At 37.7% G+C, this 22,829-nt stretch overlaps 1 protein-coding gene across 4 annotated transcripts in view; it reads right to left on the reverse strand.

The window, feature by feature from the left end:
• PHKB (phosphorylase kinase regulatory subunit beta) overlaps positions 1 to 22,829 on the reverse strand; it is a 247,904-nt gene that overhangs the window by 212,808 nt on the left and 12,267 nt on the right. For all 4 annotated transcript variants that reach the window (XM_040253597.1, XM_040253598.1, XM_040253600.1 and 1 more), the window contains one exon: positions 688 to 774. In XM_040253597.1, coding sequence (XP_040109531.1) covers positions 688 to 774 — 87 coding nt within the window. The remainder of the gene's footprint in view (positions 1 to 687; positions 775 to 22,829) is intronic.

Here is a 22,829-nt window from a genome sequence, read left to right on the forward strand (position 1 = left end):
GTTTCACATGATGCAGACAGAAACAAGAAAATTCTTCTCCTCGGTGAGAGAAATCAAATTTTATATTTGACATACTAGGCCACATAAATGGCATAAGAAGCAAACTAAGAAAAAAAAGCATCCCCACCTTACCATCTGATGAACAAAAAAGAGCCCGATATATATGTATCTCTAAGCTGCTTACTCACATTAAAAAATAAAACTTGCCAGGTTGATCCTGACAAAAACAAAACAGCAAACAAAACAAACAGGGACCTTATACCAGTAACAGTATTGAGACTCCCTTTTGCATCTCAATGAATTAGAAATGGATACAAAAGATTCAGGACTACACTGTAACTTTGTATAGGTAAAGGAGCCAGGAATACTTCTACAAAATCTTTGTGTAAGAATTACTCCAGAAACATCCTCTAGCTCTCAAATCTGTTAATGTTTAGGAAAGCTACAAGGACATAGAAGACACTAGCAGCAGTTTCAAAATTATTCCAGGGACAGATATGACTTGCCAGATTCCATTTATAGTCTCCATATCAATATGCAATTGGAATATACAGCTGTTTAAGCACTGGAACTACCCCAACACTCAAATGAGAGATCACCATCCATATAATGTATGTAATTTAACTAAGGCAGAATAGATGTTAATCATAGCTACCTACAGACTTGCTTTCCTCAGGTTTAGCTTACCAATTCTGTAATAGTGATCCAATTTATCCCACAGAGTTTCATCAGGTCTCGGAAGATTAACGCTTTTCAGAGGTTCATAAACTGAGCCTGAAGGAAAAATGAAAAACCCATCAAGTCCAGTTATTTTCACCCAAGTAAATGAAGAAACTTCTATACAAATGAAGAGGCATTATTTAACAATCTAATCTTCATTTTTATAGTGAACTATCATATTTCACTGTTGTCAAATTTTGGATGAGGAAAGGAGAAAGAAGAAAACACTTGCAGTTTTTCTAAATGCTAGGGGATATCCCCACCCTCACTCCCACCTAACTCTTAGCAGCTCAAATATAACTAATATTCCTATGGAAGTATAGTAGCATAATAATTCCAGTTCCTTCTGAGAAATATATCTACTTATATGCCCTGAAATGCAAACCTTACTCCTTATGCTCATGCTTTCTCAGGCAGTTTTCTGTCCCAGGATAATATTCCTGAACCCCCAAATCATCCGCTTCATGAGTATTCAAACATTGTTCATACTGAAAGCCTGAAACTTCCACTTTCTCCTAGGTAGGTAATATCTGCCTTATTATCTAGATTGTAAACAGAAACCATTTCTACTTCTCAGCCATGGGAACTACAGCAAGGTGATAACAGAGCATACTGCTCAAAAGCTACAGAATATCCATTAATCATGATGACCTGTCATGAAATGGATACAGAAAATTGTTCACTTGACAAGGGCACTTTCTCAACTGATGACTGAAAGGCAGACATCTGACCCTTTAGCCATCAGAATAAGCAGTCTCTCATTCTTGCTATAAGCACTCAGAAATTATAAACATCTCAAGGTCACAATTAATCTACCTTGGGATGCAGGTAATGCATGTCATATAGTCTTACAAAATACTAGAAGACTGAACCTATAATTTATTGGGGCAGGGGAGAGGGTCATGTTGGTAGGCATTAAGAATCAATTTTTGAAGAAAATTAAAGCATTTATGTTTGCAAAATTGCTATGTCCAGTATGCTAAGTTTAAAGCCAACTTATGTTTAAGGGAGGTTTAAGTTTTGTTTAGGGCAGGTAAGGGCTTCTCTGGTGGCTCAGATGGTAAAGAATCTGTCTGCAATGCGGGGACCTAGGTTTGTTCCCTGGGTCAGGAAGATCCTCTGGGGATATCCTCTTCAGTATTCTTGCCTGGAGAATTCCATGGAGAGAGAAGCCTGGTAGGCTACAGACTACAGGGTTGCAAAGAGTTGGATACAACTCAGTGACTAACACTTACTTTTTCAAAGTAAAGAACTACACATTCAGGCAACGGTACCATTACCTTTCGTTAAAAACAGAGATGTGGATAAAAACAGGGAATATGAAATGACTTGCATGAAGATATTTTTCTAAAATAGTCTTCATAATGACACCAACCAGAATGGTCCCATAGTGAAATATGGAAAGGACTACTAACACAGATAGGAAAGCATCAGGACTGCAAAGGAGGCAAGGGTCCAGACATGCTCTCTGCCTCCCCACATTCAATTCGCTCCAAGTAGGTTTAAGTATACTGGCAGTAATGGGCAGCCTGGCAGCTAGGGAGGAATGCTGGCCTGGTAGGTGATAAGCTCTGGGGGCAGGGGAGGTCTACATATTATCCATGAAATTCATCCGTAATCATCCAAATCACCATGTTTTAAATTTTGCATATGAACATACAATGACTAAAGGGGACACATTTGCTAGACCAGAATGAATGTGTGCCCTGTTGGCTCAGATGGTAAAGGAACCACCTGCAATGCAGGAGACTCAGGTTCAGTCCCTGGGTTGGGAAGATCCCCTGGAGAAGGCAATGGCTACTCACTCCAGTATTCTTTCCTGGAGAGTTCCATGGACTTGGTATAGGGAGACTGGCGGGCTACAGTCAATGGGATTGCAAAGAATTGGACATGATTGAGCAAGTAACACTAATGACAGTGGAATGATTTGTTTTTACTTAGATTTATTTCTATTTATTTTGTCGTGAAATGATTTGATTTTATTTAGAGCACTATTATACAGCTAATGTTGTGCTTTATATAAGAATAATAATCACCAGAAGATGCATATATATTTTTTCATTACAATTAGGTAAATAATACATGTGCGTATGGATAAGGATTGAAACAGAATATGCAAAACTGAAATCTGCATTATAATGGTAGATGAATTTACTTTAAAAGATTATTTTAATGACATTGCATTCATGGTTTTTAGAGTGAAAAAAAAAATTTCCCTTAAAAGCCCCTTCAGTTCAGTTCAGTTCAGTTCAGTTCAATAGCTCAGTCATGTCCGACTCTTTGCAACCCCATGAACCGCAGCACGCCAGGCCTCCATGTCCATCACCAACTCCCGGAGTTCACTCAAACTCATGTCTATCGAGTCGGTGATGCCATCCAGCCATCTCATCCTCAGTCATCCCTTTCTCCTCCTGCCCCCAATCCCTCCCAGCATCACAGTCTTGGCAGTCAACTCTTGGCATGAGGTGGCCAAAGTACTTGGAGTTTCAGCTTTAGCATCAGTCCTTCCAAAGAAATCCCAGGGCTGATCTCCTTCAGAATGGACTGGTTGGATCTCCTTGCAGTCTAAGGGACTCTCAAGAGTCTTCTCCAACACCACAGTTCAAACGCATCGATTCTTCGGCGCTCAGCTTTCTTCACAGTCCAACTCTCACATCCATACATGATTACTGGAAAAACCATAGCCTTGACTAGACGGACCTTTGTTGGTAAAGTAATGTCTCTGCTTTTGAATATGCTATCTAGGTTGGTCATAACTTTCCTTCCAAGGAGTAAGTGTCTTTTAATTTCATGGCTGCAATCACCATCTGCAGTGATTTTGGAGCCCGCCAAAATAAAGTCTGACACTGTTTCCACTATTTCCCCTTCTATTTCCCATGAAGTGATGGGACCAGATGCCATGATGTTAGTTTTCTGAATGTTGAGCTGTAAGCCAACTTACCTCCCCCCGAAGGCTAAAATAATTTTATCATCTAATGTTTCTCAGTAAAATCATCTATGGAGATTCTCAGAAGCAACATTAAGTATACAACATTGTATATACTTAATGTATAAACAAGTACACATAGTATTAAGTCTGGGAAATCAAACTTTCTAAGAAAATAAATACCCATTCTGTAAGACTAAAAGAGATGTTCAAAGCAAAGCAGAAAAGTGTAAAAATAAAAATCACCTAATTCACTGAGAATCTATATATTCTTCTATAGTTCCTTTCTATATCTTCAAATAAAGCCTATAATGAATTAAAAATAGCTAAGTTAGATAAATGTCAACACTTTAGTGATCACTACTGTAACACTTCTGAAGTAATGCATAAAATTAAGTAAGGATGTTCCACAAAATTTATGTCCAGTACTACAAATCTGAAGTCAAAGGAAAAGTCATCAATGGAAATATTTTAAACAAGAATTAGACATCTGGAAAGCATCAATACCAATAAAAATACAAAGGAGAAAGCAATCAACAATGGAGCACCAATTCCCAAAGCCAATGAAAAAAGACACAAAATAACAGAGAAAATTCTAATAAATGCTTAGAGTTCAAAATGAAGTGAATTTTTAAAATATAAATATTTCTTTTCCATATTTTTCTTATTTTAATTTTGCCTAAATCCAACACCACAGAGGAAGACAAAACTTATCAGTCATCAAGTATGTAAAATGGGTTTAAACATGTCAACCTGATTTTTTACCTCTCAGTTCCCTTTGTATTAGAAAAATACAATCTACCTCTTCATTTCATAAGACATTACGTCAAAGAGACAAAAGATAACAAAGAAGATGAAGCAGAAACTGTTATTTGAAGAGACATATTACAGCTTTATGAGGAAAGAAGCAAGAACTATATACTGTAATATTTACTGAGAAGTTCTCAAAATCACAAAATAAAACTGGTAGTTCAAAAACAAACTCTTAAAAGAATATAAAAGATGACCAAGAGGAAATTCAAGGTGGAACACTGACCAGCAAACCAAGACAACATCAAAAGTGTATTATTTAAGCATCTTATTTTTCTTTCTATTATTCAAAGCACTAATATATAAAGTATTATTAATCAAGACTTTGATGATCCCTATAATAGCTTTATCATTTTTCCATGTAAGGTGGTAGACTAAGATAGATACCATTATTTATGCATTCAGTTAACATATACAGTGAATACCTAAGACTCTGGAGCATACATCTAGCAGGCTACAAAGCCTACAGATTAAGAAGAAAGGTAAAATAATGTTTTGAATATAATATATATGTGTGTGTAAGATATATATGTATATAAGATATATTATATATATATATATGAATAACAAGGTAGAGTGGTAAGTTCCTTAAAAGACAAAGGACAGGAAAATTCAACTCCCCTGTGGGGCTCAGAGAACAGAGAACTTCTGCACTGCAGTTGATAAAAATACTAGTAATTACAAATAATTACAAAAAAAAGAAAAAAAAAAGCTCCAGAGGCTTCCCAAGTGGCTCAGTGGTAAAGGTCCACCTGCCAAGCAGGAGACACAGTTCAATGTGTCGGGAGGATCCCCTGCAGAAGGAAACGGCAACCCACTGCAGTATTCTTGCCTGGGAAATCCCATGGGCAGAGAAGCCTGACGGGCTACACTCCAAAGGGTCACAACCTTTGTACCCAACTAGTTGGGTACAACCTAGTGACTAAACAACTACAACAAAAATTTTAAGGTGTGCATTTTTAAAGGTGTATATATTTTTAATGTGTATATATCACATATACACATAATATTTAACAAATAAAGGATACCATACTGTATTTCTCATAGAAATATGTCCTTTTTTCCCTACTTCATCCCGCTTGCCCTCTTCTGTCCTCAAAACCATACATTTTCCTATGTCTCAAACATGTAGGCAAAAAAGAAGTTTGTCCTTGCTTGTTTTATAAAAATGGGACTTTGGCAAAGTCTATCCTTGCATGTAGCTCCTTTCATTTAACAACACACAGGGAAATTGCTAAAGGTGATGGCTCTTTCTCATGGATGCTATATATTCCAAGGCGTTGATATACTACAACTTATTCCACTAACTTCTCATCAGTGGGTATATAATTTGTTTCCTATTTTTACCATAACAACAATAATGCAAAACACACATATATATATAGATATAGCCAGGAATATGCTAGAACAGTTAGAATTGGCTGGAGAGTTAAATTTTATAGGGATTTTGGGAGTAGTTGTGACACACTATAACTACATATTAAATTATATAAAATTAAAATTATTAAAAACAATAGTGATAATTAAACCTCATCACTTCCTATTTACTACATATGTGCTTTTGAGTTTATTTATACCTATATAACTGTACACTGGAAATACTATGTAGCAGCATGTTAATTACAATATATCTCTTCCGAACTCTGCATTTAGTGATGTCACATAGAAAAGTAGTACTGAATTAAATGATTAATGAACTTTTATAATAAATGACAAATTGTATCTTTTAAAAATGCTAAAATAATTCACATTTATATCAGAAATATAAGTACTCTATTCTATTAAAAGCTTTTTCAATTGGATAGGAATAAAGAAGTAGCCATCTTTTACTTAATTTTCATTGCCCAGACTATTAGTGAGCTTGAGAATCTTTACAAACTGGCCATTTGGATTTGCTCTTCTGTGAACTGCCAACATCCTGTAGCCCTTTCCCATTGCTTTATCAGTATTTTGGTCAATTTCTGAGAGCTCTTTGTATACTTTGTATACTATTTAATATTTTCATTTCAAATGTTTTCCCCTGATCAATCATTAGTACACCAATACCAAGATTCAAAGGTGTATATATATACACACGCACACACACATATGTAAATATATAACAGTCAATCTATCTCTTTCTTCATTTGGTTCTAGTTTTCTTTTCTTTTAAAAAGGTTTCTGCTAATCCTGAGGTTACAAATATAGTCACTGAAATTTTCTACTAAGTTTTTTTAAGGTTTTTATAATGTTAAAGAAAATAAACTTTCCCCCTTAACTACTTTATCCATTGATAAGGTGGGTTCTGAACTACTTCTAAAGTAAGCAGCAGTTCATAGCAGCACTACTTACAACAGTCAGGACATGGAAGCAACCTAGATGTCCATCAACAGATAAACAGATAAAGAAGTTGTGGTACATATATACAATGGAAGCAAATGTGAACTGAGGTGGATGAACTTAGAGCCTGTTCACAGAGTGAAGTCAGTCAGAAAAATAAATACCATATGTTAATGCATAATTAATGTATGTAATCTAGAAAAATGGTACTGATGAATCTTTGCAGGCAACAAAGGTCCTTATAGTCAAAGTGACAGTTTTCCCAGTAGTCATGTACAGATGTGAGATCTGGACCATAAAGAAGGCTGAGCACTGAAGAATTGATACTTTTAAATTGTGGTGCTGGAGAAGACTCTTGAGAGTCCCTTGGACTGCAAGGAGATCAAACCAGTCAATCCTAAAGGAAATCAACCTTGAATATTCATTGGAAGGACTGTTGCTGAAGCTGAAGCTCCAATACTGTGGCCACCTGATGCGAAGAGCTGACTCACTTGAAAAGACCCTGATGCTGGGAAAGACTGAAGGCAAAAGGAGAAAGGGGCAGCAGAGAATGAGATGGTTACATAGAACCAGTGACTCAGTGGACATGAATTTGACCGAACTCCGGGAGATACTGGAAGACAGAAGAGCCTAGCACATTACAGTCCATGGGGTGGTGAAGAGTTAGACATGACTCAGCAATTGAACAACAACATCCAGAACAAATAACAAAGATGCAGACATAGAGAATGGAATTGTGGACACACAGATGGGGAAGAAGAGGGGGGACAAACTGAGAAAGTAGCACTGACAGTATACACTACCATGTGTAAAAATACAAAGCTAGTTGAGCTGTTGTTTCGTTACTAAGTTGTGTCCGACTCTTTTGCAACCCCATGGACCACAGCCTGGCAGGCTCCTCCTGTCAGTGGGATTTCCCAGGGGGTTCCACTATGTACTTCTCCAGGGGATCTTCCTGACCCAGGGATTGAACCAGTGTCTCCTGCATTGGCAGGAGGATTCTTTACCACTGAGCCATCAGGGAAGTCTGATACAGTTAATGGGAAGCTGCTATAATACACAGGGAGCCCAGCCCCATGTGCTGTGATGACCTAGAGGGGTGGGTGCGAGGTGAGAGGCAAGCTCAAGAGGGAGGGAATACATACACGTTGCTGCACTGCAGAAGCCAACACAGCCACTGTAAGGGAAATATCCTCCAATTTTATATGTGGCACACTCCCCCAAATAAATAAAGAAAGCAGTAAATTCCATTATTTTAAAAAAGACCAAATTGGTCCAATTTTTTTTTTTAGGTTACAAATATTTGATAGAAAGAGCCATTTGTCCTAAATTATAAACAGAGAACATTTCAAATTATGGGATTTAAATAGACCATTTCCTCTTGAAATAATACAACTTAATTTTCAAAGGCTATAAAGAAACTCTATTATCTAATAATGTAGCATTTGGCCTACTTACATGCAAGATTTCAAACCCATCACGGACATACGATATTTAAAAGCAGCTTAGCAATAATCAGCTTCATGTGCAGTTACATTAATGTTTCTAAAACTCTCCATTACTTGAAGTAACATATTGATTTTTTAAAAAAAGTAATGTATGTAGCACTCAATACTGCATACTGACACAAAGTTAAAACGACTGAAAATGCATGACTGACTGAGCATCATTTATATATGATACGATATATTTTCAAGCAACTTTGAAATTTAAATTAAATCATTAACTTGAGATGATAATTTTTCATCTTACCATTTCCTTTTACTCTTCCACTGATAAAAACTAGAAAGTGCTACTATACAAAGGGCAGGTTATTCTAATAACATTCTCACCTTTGTATCCCTAATGTCAGTACTAGTAAGTTTTCAATCCAAATATTTATAGAATTGAACTAAGTGACCCACATGATTAGCAGAAGGCCTTCTTGAATTCTAGAGGCATTCTTCCAGTACTCTGTAAATACCTTAAGTACAGTTCTTGCTTATGACATTTTATTTTCACTATTAGATTACTATGTTATACTACACCGGCAGCCAAACAATAAACAGGGGTCATATCTAGTACATAGTAAATGGCAGTGAGAGTTTGGTAAGAAGGAGGGAAAACATAAAGAGAAGACGACCAAAATAATTTTCCTGAAAAATTTGTTTTCAGAAAACTTTTGATGACTAGTTTACATTATTCTCACAGGCTACACTATCTCTTGGAATTGTCCCATCCAACTTGGAATACACAATACATGACTCAGCATTTTTAGCATCTTCAAGATCACCAACATCTCCTTGCAAAACAAAGAAACAAATTATTTTCTTTACTGTTCAGTTCCAGCATGCACAGAAATTTCAATGTTTCTCCAGCAGAGGAATGAATACATTATCACATCTCCATTCAGTGAAGAACCTTGAAAGAGCTTTATCTGTTTCTAATATCACTAAAGACCAAAAAAACATGGTATGAAAAAGTAATGTCATAGAACAAGATGATACAATATATTCCCTGTTGCAAAAAGAAACTTGCATGTGTGATGTTTACAAATGTATGTGCATATATATTTTTTAAATATTTTAAAGGATTTTTTAAAACCTTTAAGAATATGCACCAAAATGTTAAAAATGATTAGTACTAGGGAGAGGACAGTGATTTTTACCTTACTTCTTAAGAATATATTTATCACTTGTACAATTTATGATAAGAAAGGGACATTTTGAGTGCACACTATTGATACTCCGCATTGTAAAAGATACTTTATATACATTGTCCCATTTCATTATTCTCACAAAGGAATGAGGCTGGCATTAAATTGAAGCACAAAGCAGTTATTAAAAGGCAGTCCAAATCTGAATACAGAGTTCTCTAAAGACAAACTTTTTGTGTGCTCTTTGTCCTTTACCATGAATCTTCATAAAAATGCTTGGCTAAGAAGAGTTAAGAGCTCTTAATCAGTGTTTTCATTTTCTGCTTTAAACAACAGATTATTCCAAAATTAGATGTACGTGTATACACACATACATGGATACTTTAACTTACATAACCCCAACTTATTATCACAATTCATCTGAAATCTCAACTTTTTAAGTCTATGTTTCTGCATGGAAAGTTGTGTAAGAAACATATGTTAAATGTAAAATATTAAATGGCAAATGTAAAATAACACAACTTCATAAAAATAAAGTAAAATTTGCCTCTTCAAGGTATCCAAGTAAGATGTGAAAAGGCCATTTCACTGTTCCCACTTTATTTTTAATAAAAAGGTATTAAGTTCTTCCAGTGACCTTTAAGGAAGGAGCACAGCCTATAAAATCTATTTAAGGATATTAAATCTGGTTGATGTTTCAGGTGTTGACCTTATGAATACCAATCTCTCAATTAGCTATTTCATTTTCCTTTCTTATTTATAGTCTAGTAGAGTACCTCACCAAAATATACCATGAATGTGTATGATTTCTGTGAGGTCAAACCTGTATTCCAACAGTTCTAATGTTTCTGAAAAGTTTCTGGAATTCCTTTTATGAAAAAAATGCATTCAGAAAAGGCACAGTTATTAAAATTTTTCAACAGTAGTTGTCTCATTCACCGTTATAACTCCAGTGACGACAATGCCAAGACACAGTGAGCACTCAATAAATATTTATTGAACAAATGGAATTAATATCCCTTGATATATAAAATTTGCTGAGCTACTAAGAATCAGTTGCAATGAATAAGGTGATTCATTACAACAGATGAAGTTAAGTAAAACTCACTGGTCAATAACCTAAGCTGTGACCATACAGTAATTCAATTTGTTCTATTCTTCTATTTTATTCTATTCTACTATTCTATTGCTCATAAAGAAGGAGCTCAGCGAAAACATAAAAGGATATAATTTAAAAATGAACAAATGTATACAGCTTACAAGTGAGTCACTTTATAAAGTATAATACTTAACCTGAACATATATGATTTCTCAAGAGACACCTATAGTCATTATTTCATGCTTATAGTACAAGTAAAATTTTTCAATTCCCAACCTCTAAGTCTTAAGTGATAGCATCTTAGATACATATGAATTGAATTATAGGGAGGGAATAAAGAACTTCACTATATACCATTCCCAATCTCCACAATATTTAATTTTATTAAGTCTTCTGTTATTAAAGCAATAAAAATATATGTCATTAGGCATTTTGATATGTCATATGTTATTCAAAGCAAGTCTTACAGAAATAATTATTTCAAGCTATCCAGAATTTGGAAAGATGGAAATGAACCATTTTCCTTTATTATCTGCACTTTGGTGAATCCTGATCTGCATTTTTTGTCTTGGCAGATATGAGCAATGCATTTAATATTAATGTTGTTACTACTAATTATAAATTGCCCTGATAACACTTCATAGGATAAGTTTGAAGAGAAGTCCTGAATGTTAATTGAAAAAAATAACAATAAACTATAAATTAGCAAAGTAAGCTAACCATAAGAATAAAAATATTCTAACCAGAAATAGAAAATTAGAAATACTTCTGACAGTATAGAGTTTGTCAACAATGAATGTTAGTTAATTTTCTTCTCAATTTTCTTCTCATTAAAACGCAGTGAAGTTTAGATCACTGGCTAAAAAAGGGCAGAGATATTTTTACCATTTTCTACATTATACCATCAGACTTTGGTGATTTGATCTAAAGCTGTCTTGAGAGTCTGAGTCAATAAACTGTGTTCTGTGAACATTCACATATAATAAAAACATAACTGATGAAACGTTCTTGCATGGAATTCAATCACACTTTTTAGAAGCCAACTTTTATCAAGTGATATATGATTCTAAGATTCAATCAAGTAAAAAATGAGGTTTCTCAGCTCTCCATTGCCCTTCCTTCTCTTCCCCCTAGAGTGTAAGGAAGCTCCTGGAAAGAGATTGTCATAATACCTAGGAGGGTGTGGAAAGAACATGGGTTATGAAAACAAGACAGACCTTGGCTACAGTCACAGCTATGTCCACAGCTTTCTACACTTGGGCACTCTCTGAGCTAGGTCTTCTCATCTGTAAAGTGGGGGGAAAATACTTAACCTCATTGGGTTGTTGTGAGAATAAATGAAATATGTGAGGTATAGCACTGGCATAGTGTATATTAACCACTTATTGTTTTCCCTTCTCCACTTTTAAACTTTTGAATCTCCTCCAGCACTTGGCATAGTATTAACCACAAAATTAGAAATCAAAGAATTTTAATTAGTTGGCTTTGTCAGGTTAATATTAGAATCCTCTTGATCAATGCAAGGATGGATGCCCCACAGAATGGTTTTAAATTTGCAACTTAAAAATCAGTAATTAAGAAATGGCAAAAAGCTAACTGAGTGAAATTTAAGCTGTGTGATATTAAAGTACCCTTGGATTGCTACACATAATTTAATGTCTATGTGCAGAAGCCATAGGAAACCAAGATTAACACTTTTAACAATGCTGGAGGAAAGAGCATAACTGAGAGTGGAAGAGCAAAAGCTCCCCTAAAGTATGACCCTGCACTACAGAGGAGTGATGCTAACAGGTCTTCAATAAAATTTCATAACCAAAACCAATAATTATTTCTGAAGCATGATTATTCAGAATTAACTTTAATTTCACTAACAACCTCCATGGCCACTGTCAAACATCCCCCCAAAATATGTTATCCATATAGGGAGACAAAACAAATTCAAGACCCTTGGGAGCAGAATCACATCTGTCATTAAGATGTGGGACCGGCTCAAGATGGCAGAACAGAAGGATGTGTGCTCATCTCCTCCTGCAAGAGCACCAAAATCACAACTAGCTGTTGAACAACCATCCACAGAAGGATGCTAGAACCCACCCAAAAAAGACACTCTACATCCAAAGACAAGTAAGAAGCAGCAATGATATAGTAGGAGAGGCACAATTATGATAAAATCAAACCCCATACCTGCCAGGTGGGCAACCCACAAACTGGAGAACAAAATATCAAAGAAGTTCTCCCACTGTGGTGAAGGTTCTAAGCCATACATTAGGCTTCCCAGAGGGGGATGAGGAAACAGAGACCTCACTCTTGGAGGACAAAAACAAAATGTCGTGCGCACCAAGACCCAGGGGAAAGGAGCAGTGACCCCATAGAAACGGAACCAGACCTACCTGCTCATGTTGGAGGGTCTCTTGTGGAGGTGTTGGTCAGCAATGGCTTGCCATGGGGCAGGGGAAGGTGCCCCTTGGCAAGGCCCTCTTAAACGCTGCCATTAACACCACCATACAGCCCACAGGCCCCAGGGCTGGGTTGCCTCAGGCCAAACAAAGCACTGGGAGGGAGCACAGTCCCACCCATCAGCAGATAACGGGATTCAAGTTTTACTGAGCAAGGCCCTGCCCAGAGCAAGACCCAGTTTTTCCATTAGGAAGCTTACATAAGCATCTTAGTCTCATCCACCAGTAGGTAGATAGAAGAAGAAAGAAGAACCACAACTCCATAGCTGCCAGAAAGAAAAACTACAGAAAGTTAATCAGGATTAAAAAAGAAGAGGGTTATGGAGCAGATGAAGGGACAACATAAAACCCCCGAAAAACAACTAAATAAAGTAGAGGTAGGCAACCTTCCAGAAAAAGAATTCAGAAAAATGATAGTGAAGATGATCCAAGATCTAGGAAAAGAATGGAGAAGACATAAAAAACGTTTACCAAAGACCTAGAAGAGCTAAAGAACAGGGATGAACAATATACTAGAAGGAATCAATAGGAGAATAACTGAGGCAGAAGGAAAGATAAGTGACCTGGAAGACAGAATGGTGGAAATCACTGCCACAGAACAGAGTATAGAAAAGAGAATGATAAAAACTGAAGACAGCATAAGAGACCTCTGGGACAATATTAAATGCACCAATATTCACATTACAGGGGTCTCAGAAGGAGAAGAGAAGGACCCAAGAACATGTGTGAAGAGATAGTAGCTGAAAATTTCCCTAACATGGGAAAGGAAAGACTCAACCAAATACAGGAAGTGCAGAGTCCCAAGCAGGATAAGCCCAAGGAGGAACATACCAAGAAACACAGTAATCAAACTGATGAAGATTAAAGACAAGGATAAAATATTAAAAGCAACAAGGGAAAAACGACAATATACAAGGGAACTCCTGTAAGGTCACCAGCCGATTTCTCATCAGAAACTCTATAAGCCAAAACAGAATGGCATGATACATTTAAAGTGATGAAAAGGAATAACCTACAACCAAGAATACTCTAATCAGCAAGACTCTCATTCAGATTTGACAGAGGAATCAAAAGCTCTCAGACAAGCAGAAGTTAAGGGAATTTCAGCACCACCAAATCAGTTTTCTAACAAATGCTAAAGGAACTTCTCTAGGCAGGAAACATTAAGAGAAGGAAAATAACTACACAAAATAAACCCAAAACAATTACTGAAATGGTAATAGGATCATACATTTTGATAATTACCTTAAATGTAAATAGATTAAATGCACCAACCAAAGGACATATACTGGATGGATGGATGAAAACTTGTGCATGTATTCAGTCCCACTTACCACATCGTTTTTTGTAACCCCCAAATTGTATGTAATTATTTTTATATTCTTAGGGTACTCATGCTTCCATTATGGCTTGCAACTGCAATTATTGTTTATTTTTTGTCCGAATATTGATTGTGAAAACTGATAAACACCTTTCATTGGGACTATGTAACTATTATTTGCTTAATATCACTGTATTATGATTGGGCAACAGAAAATAACAGGATTCTATATCACTAAACCTACCATTTAATAGAAAAATCTGTACTCACATTTAAAATCCAGAATATCAGATTTATCTTGGGATTTTCTGAAAAATATGTGCTTGGGTATTGCTTTTCTCCAAAGCTCCAGATGTGTTTCTAATGAGCAAGCATGCTTAAAAACAACTGGATTATTTATATGATGATATTTTACTTTTATCTAGTTTCTGTCAAATGGGAAGCGCTCCCATTTCATTTAGTTTGTTTTCCAATTTATCTCTTTTTTGGTTGTTTTTTTTTAAGCCTTTATCAAGCTTTTGTATACACAAATACTTAAATAGTACGTATAATATATATGTTTTAGAAAATTTAAAAAAAGACTTCTCAAACAAATTAAATGTGATTTGGTTAAAACAAAACAAAAAAAAGAAACATAGGATGCATATTAGGCTACTGAACTCATAATGAAAATATTAAAACACAAATTAACCAACTTTCTAATAATACATTTAAAATTATAGCCCTGGAATACTATAATAGGCACCCTTTAAGTACTAAATGCTTTCATCAAGAAATACACTATTCAAACTATCTAGTTTGGCTTAAATGTTTCACGTCTATTCTAAGTGTAGCTTAGCTGTGCAATATTTTTTATGGGCTATTAGTTTTTTATTGAATACAAAACTGAAAGAATGTAACTCTGGGTGAATACTAAGCCTATTAAAATTTTGCTGAACTTTAATTTGCATTATAATTTAGTTGTAAGAATTTTATAGTAAAAAAATGGAAATGAAAACTGGAGTCATGACAATGGATATTTAGGTATTCTGTATAAGATATTCAGCTTACACTATTACAAATGGAACTAAACTATACTGCAACATGAAACCACAGTAAAAATCAGCTTTGAATTTGCTAGTTTTCTGTAGTTAATTTGAAGACCATTTGCCGTTTCCTCTCCTTTTCAAACAATTATATCTATTACTTAGAGCACCTACCCTCAGTTTTTTGTTCATGCTGTAAGAATGAATCCTATGAATCTTATCTTATAAGTATGCCTAGAGGAAAAAATACTTTTCTGAAGGTATTATAAATTCCCTGTCTACTGGTATTATTCTGCTTGAAATGATAGACTACATGAGATATGAAAGAGGCCAGATCCTGGACACATCACCACTCCCACAACCGTCAGACAGGGGCCTACGCAAAGATCTTCAAGTAATCAGCACTTCAGTTTCTCAAAGAAATAGCTGTGGAAAATAAACTGGACTGTAGAAAATAAATTTAACTTCTACAGCTAACTAAATATGCATCTTATTTTCATTCAGTTGGCTAGGCAATTCCCTGAAAACAGAGGCAGTCATTACATCCTGAAACAGAGGTGGCCACTGAAATGAAGACTATAAGATCCCCTTGTCAGACAGTATCAACAAATATAATTAAAGAAATAAGTAGGACTCCCCTGGTGGTCCAGTTGTTAAGAATCTGCCTGCCAATGCAGAGGACACAGATTTGACCCCTGGTCCCGGAAGATTCTACATGCTGTGGAGGAATTAAGCACACGCACCAAAAGCACTGAGCCTGCCATACACAGCAAGAGAAGCCACTGCAATGAGAAGCCTGGACTTCACAAGCAAGAGTAACATCCACTCCTGCTGAGGCAACTAGAGAAAACCAGAGCACAATAATGACTCAGCATAGCCAATAAATAAAGTAAATTAAAGAAATAATGTACGGTAATGACACTAGACAGAAATATAAATAAGATCCACCCACCTCCAAAAACATTTGCTGTAAAATTTAACTTTTGTTAATGTATAGCAACAGGCTCAAACAGGAGTCCCAAACTAGAAACCCAAATGCCCTGTGCAGTTGAGTAAAAAGGATTTAGTCCAGGTAAAATCAGGTCAGAAGTTAGAATCTGGAGAAGACCAACAAACTGGTAAAAGAGACCCATACTAGCAAAAGGAGGGCTTCCCTCATAGCTCAGTTGGTAAAGAATCTGCCTGCATTGCAGGGACCCCAGTTTCATTCCTGGGTTGGGAAGATCTGGAGAAGGGATAGGCTACTCACTCCAGTATTTTTGGGCTTCCATTGTGGCTCAGCTGGTAAAGAATCCTCCAGCAACGTGGGAGACCTGGGTTCGATCCGTGAGTTGGGAAGGTCCCCTGGAGAAGGGAAAGGCTACCCACTCCAGTATTCTGGCCTAGAGAATTCCATGGACTGTAGTGTCCATGGGGTCGCAAAGAGTCAACAGGACTGAGCGACTTTCACTTTCACTAGCTAAAGGAGGCGGCAGAAACAGTCACGGCCACACATAGGAACTGCAGGGTCATGCCGAACAGGAATCAGTGACGCCGATGATGACAAATTTATCCAAAGATGATGTTTAAGATTGGGAACATGACAGACCTAATTCAGCGCCCAAGATTCACAGCCTAAAATATAACACAGAGAAGACATGAGGACTGCTGCTCAACAAGTATGGTGCTATGGAGAGACATTTCCCCCCAAAGTGTAGTCCATCCACCAGCATACTAGCAGAAGGGCCTCCCTGGGAGGTAGCTAGAACTACTGACTCTCAGGCAACATGCCAGACCTGCTATACCAGAATCTACATTTTAAGGAGGTCCAAGGCTCTAAGAGGCGGTTATTTCATCTTCTAAAAATCAAGAAACGTGAGGCGGAAAAAGGAGAAGAAAACGGGATCAAATAGCAACTTTATTGTCTTAGGAAAATCCAACTCCACACACCCTAGAATGTAAGGATGCAAACTAAAACAGCTTCAGTGGAGCTCAGTCTCTCAGTCGTGTCCGACTGTTTGCAACACCATCAACTGCAGCATGTTGTCCTTGTCCATCACCATCCCAGAGCTTACTCAAACACATATCCATCAAGTGCGTGATGGATCCAACCATCTCATCCTCAGTGGTCCCCTTCTCCTCCTGCTTTCAATCTTTCCCAGCATCAGGGTCTTTTCAAATGGCTCAGTTCTTTGCATCAGGTGGCCAAATATTGCAGTTTCTGCTTCAGCATGAGTCCTTCCAATGAATATTCAGGACTTACTTCCTTTAGGATGGACTGGTTGGATCTCCTGGCAGTCCAAGGGGTTCTCAAGAGTCTTCTCCAACACCATAGTTCAAAACCATCAACTCTTCGGTGCTCAGCTTTCTTTATAGTCTAACTCTCACATTCATACACGATTACTGGAAAAACCATAGCTGCGACCAGATGGACCTTAGCTGGCAAAGTAATGTCTCTGCTTTTTAATATGCTGTCTAGGTTGGTCACAACTTTTCTTCCAAGGAGCAAGCGACTTTTAATTTCATAGCTGCAGTCACCATTTGCAGTGATTTTGGAATCCAAAAAAATGAAGTCTGTCACTGTTTCCATCGTTTCGATCACCATCTGCAGTGATTTTGGAGCCCAGGAAAATCAAGTCAGCCATTGTTTCCACTGTTTCCCCCTCTATTTGCCATGAAGTGATGGTATCAGATGCCACAATCTAAGTTTTCTAAATGTTGAGTTTTAAACCAACTTCTTCACTCTCCTCTTTCCCCTTCATCAAGAGGCTCTTTAGTGCTTCTTCATTTTCTGCCGTAAGAGTGGTGTCATCTGCATATCTGAGGTTATGGACATTTCTCCCAGCAATCTTGATTCCAGCTTGTGCTTCATCCATCCCCGCATTTCTCATGATGTACTCTGCATCTAAGTTAAATAAGCAGGGTGACAATATATAGCTTGATGTACTTCTTCCCCTATTTGCAACCAGTCTGTTGTTCCATGTCCAGTTTTAACTGTTGCTTCCTGACCTGCGTACAGATTTATCAGGAGGCAGGTCAGGTGCTCTGGTATTCCCATCTCTTTATGAATTTTCCACAGTTTGTTCTGATCCACACAATCAAAGGCTTTCGCATAGTCAATAAAGCACTAGCAGATACTTTTCTAGAACGCTCTCATTTTTTATATGATCCAACGGATGATAGCAATTTGATATCTGATTCTCTGGCTTTTCTAAATCCAGACTGAACATCTGGAAGTTCTCGGTTCATGTACTGTTGAAGCCTGGCCTGGAGAATTTTGAGCATTACTTTGCAAGCATGTCAGATGAGTGCAATTGTGCAGTAGTTTGAGTATTCTTTGGCATTACCTTTCTTTGGGATTGGAATGAAAACTGACATTTTCCAGTCCTGTGGCCACTGCTGAGTTTCCCAAATTTGCTGGCATATTGAGTGCAACACTCTCACAGCATCATCCTTTAGGATTTGAAATAGCTCAACTGGAATTCCATCACCTCCACTAGCTTTGTTTGTAGTGATGCTTCCTAAGGCCCACTTGATTTCACATTCCAGGATGTCTGGCTCTAGGTGAGTGATGACACCATCATGGTTATCTGGGTCATGAAGATCTTTTTTGTACAGTTCTTCTGTGTATACATGCCACCTCTTAATATCTTCTGCTTCTGTTAGGTCATTCCATTTCTGTCCTTTCTTGAGCCAATCTTTGCATGAAATGTTCCCTTGTTATCTCTAATTTTCTTGAAGAGATATCTACTCTTTCCCCTTCTATTATTTTCCTCTATTTCTCTGCCTTGATCACTGAGAAATGCTTTCCTATCTCTCCTTTCCATTCTTTGGAACTCTTCATTCAACATATAATGAAAATGCGTATATCTTTTCTTTTCTCTTTTAGGAGATCAACCCTGGGATTTCTTTGGAAGGAATGATGCTAAAGCTGAAGCTCCAGTACTTTGGCCACCTCATGCGAAGAGCTGACTCATTGGAAAAGACTCTGATGCTGGGAGGGATTGGGGGCAGGAGGAGAAGGGGACGACCGAGGATGAGATGGCTGGATGGCATCACAGACTCAATGGATGTGAGTCTGAGTGAACTCCGGGAGATGGTGATGGACAGGGAGGCCTGGCGTGCTGCGATTCATGGGGTCACAAAGAGTCGGACATGACTGAGCTACTGAACTGAACTGCCTTTCATGTTTTTTCTTTTCTCATCTATTTCTAAGGCTTCCTCAGACAACCTTTTTGCCTTTTTGCATTTCTTTTCCTTGGATTGTTCTTTTCACTGCCTCCAGTGCACAATCAGGAACCTCTGTCCATAGTTCTTCATGCACTCCATCAGATCTAATCCCTTGAATCTAGTTGTCATCTCCACTGTATAATCATAAGGGATTTGATTTAGATCATACCTGAATGGTTTAGTGGTTTTCCCTACTTTCTTCAATTTACGTCTGCATTTCACAATAAGGAATTCATGTTCTGAGCCATAGTCAGCTCCCGTTCTTGCCGATTGTATAGTACTTCTCCAACTTTGGCTGCAGAGAATATAATCAATCTGATTTTGGTGTTGACCATCTGGTCAAGTCCATGGGTCTATTGTGTTGTTGGAAGAGGGTGTTTGCTAGGACCAGTGTGTTCTCTTGGAAAAGCTCTGTTAGCCTTTGACCTTCTTCATTTTGTACTCCAAGGCCAAATTTGCCTGTTACTCCAGGTATCTTTTGCATTCCAGTCCCCTATAATGAAAAGGACATCTTTTGGGGGTGTTAGTTCTAGTAGGTCTTCTGGGTCTTCATAGAACTGTTCAAATTCAGCTTCTTCAGCATTACTGGTTGAGGCATAGACTTGGATTACTGTGATATTGAATAGTTTGCCTTAGAAACGAACAGAGATCATTCTGTCATTTTTGAGATTGCATATAAGTACTGCATTTCAGACTCTTTTGTTGACTATGAAGCCTACTCCATTTCTTCTAAGGGATTCTTCCTCACAGACACAGATACAATGGTTAGATGAGTTAAATTCACCCATTTTAGTCCACTGGATCATCCACTGGATCATCAAAAAAGCAAGAGAGCTCCAGAAAAACATCTACTTCTGATTTATTGACTACACCAAAGCCTTTGATTATGTGGATCACAACAAAATGTGGAAAATTCTTCTAGAGATAGGAATACCAGAGCACCTGACCTGCCTCTTGATAAATCTGTACGCAGGTCAGGAAGCAACAGTTAGAACTGGACATGGAACAACAGACTGGTTCCAAATAGGAAAAGGAGTAGATCAAGGCTGTATTTTGTCATCCTGCTTATTTAACTTAGATGCAGAGTACATCATGAGAAATGCTGGGGTGGATGAAGCACAAGCTGGAATCAAGATTGCTGGGAGAAATATCAATAACCTCAGATATGCAGATGACACCACTCTTATGGCAGAAAATGAAGAAGCACTAAAGAGCCTCTTAATAAAGGGAAAGAGGAGAGTGAAGAAGTTTAAAACTCAACATTTAGAAAACTTAGATCACGGCATCCAATATCATCACTTCATAGCAAATAGATGGAGAAACAATGGAAACAGTGACAGACTTTTCTGGGTTCCAAAATCACTGCGAATGGTGACTGCAGCTATGAAATTAAAAGATGCTTGCTCCTTGGAAGAAAAGTGACCAACCTGCTGCTGCTAAGTCGCTTCAGTCATGTCCAATTCTGTGCAACCCCACAGACGGCAGCCCAGCAGGCTTCCCTGTCCCTGGGATTCTCCAGGCCACTGGAGTGGGTTGCCATTTCCTTCTCCATTGCATGAAAGTGAAAAGTGAAAGTTAAGTCGCTCAGTTGTGTCCAACTCTTAGCAACCCCATGGACTGCAACCTACCAGGCTCATCTGTCCATGGAATTCTCCAGGCAAGAGTACTGGAGTGGGTTGCCATTGCCTTCTCCGGATGCAAAGAACTGAGTCATTTGAAAAGACCCTAATGCTGGGAAAGATTGAAGGCGGGAGGAGAAGGGGACCACAGAGGATAAGATGGTTGGATGGCATCACCAGCTCAATGGACATTGAGTTTGAGTAAGCTGTGGGAGTTGGTGACGGACAGGGAAGCCCGGCATGCTGCAGTCCATGGTGTTACAAAGAGTTGGACACGACTGAGCTACTGAACCGATGACTTATATTTTTATAAAAATATAAATAATCTATGTGATTTCTTCCATTTTCCAGTCAAGGGAAGCATGTATCAGTACACAGAAACTGCTCAAGATATTTAAGCAAGGGGCAAAAGGAAGTCAGAGACATGCAGTTTGGCCCTGGATATGCTGTCCAAAGTTAAAGACCAATCAAGAATGCCCTAATCAAGTCGTAAACTTATTAACACTAGGTTCACTATTTTCCTTCATTTATCATACTCCTTTTTTGAATTTGAACCTTGTACCTTTCTGGACTTGACCAGTGGGGTAAATATGTTTAGTGTGAAAATACGTTCTATTCAAAAACAAATGGAAAATAAAGCACTGTAGCAGAGTTGTACGTGGGAGAGGAAGGTGGAAAGGTATTCAACAGTGAACTATGCTTAACAGTAGAATCCGGGTTTGTATTTTATCCTTTGGAGAATGGAGAACCACTAGGGAGGTTGATGTAATGGCTTCCTGTGATATGATCCAAACTTTAGAAAGATAACTGTTGGCAATATGAAAGATTGCAGAAAAGTGCTAAGTCCTAGACACAAGAGTCCACTTTTGGTTAAAACATTCATCCTAGAGCCTCGAATTAAGATAGTGACAGCAAGGATGCAGAAAAGAATGAACATTTAAGAAATATTTAAAAGGTAGAAAAATTTGACTGGTACACATCTTAGGCACAAATATCAAGCCATATAGAGTAATACAGGAGGAGAATCTAGTGATAAATTTCTTATCCTTAGTTTTTTATTCCTTTAAATAATAATAATTAACCTTACATCCTGCTAGGGTTTTTTTTTTAATCCCTGCAGTTACTGAGTAAATGCTTATTATCAAAGCTACAAGCCTACTGAGAATTGGGATTAGGTATGGATGTGAGAGTTGGATTGTGAAGAAGGCTGAGCGCCAAACAATTGATGCTTTTGAACTGTGGTGTTGGAGAAGACTCTTGAGAGTCCCTTGGACTGCAAGGAGATCCAACCAGTCCATTCTGGAGGAGATCAGCCCTGGGATTTCTTTGGAAGGAATGATGCTAAAGCTGAAACTCCAGTACTTTGGCCACCTCATGCAAAGACTTGACTCACTGGAAAAGACACTGATGCTGGGAGACATTGGGGGCAGGAGGAGAAGGGGACGACAGAGGATAAGATGGCTGGATGGCATCACTGACTTGATGGACGTGAGTCTGAGTGAACTCTGGGAGTTGGTGATGGACAAGGAGGCCTGGCGTGCTGTGATTCATAGGGTCGCAAAGAGTTGGACACGACTGAGCAACTGAACTGAACTGAACTGAACAAGTTAATTGTGCTTTATTGAGTGTTTTCATGAAAACAAGATAATATACCAAACATGAGGATCTCAGAACTGATAGACAAACAGAT

Source organism: Oryx dammah, unplaced genomic scaffold (genome assembly GCF_014754425.2).
Source record: "Oryx dammah isolate SB20612 unplaced genomic scaffold, SCBI_Odam_1.1 HiC_scaffold_13, whole genome shotgun sequence".
Taxonomy (NCBI): Eukaryota; Metazoa; Chordata; class Mammalia; order Artiodactyla; family Bovidae; genus Oryx; species Oryx dammah.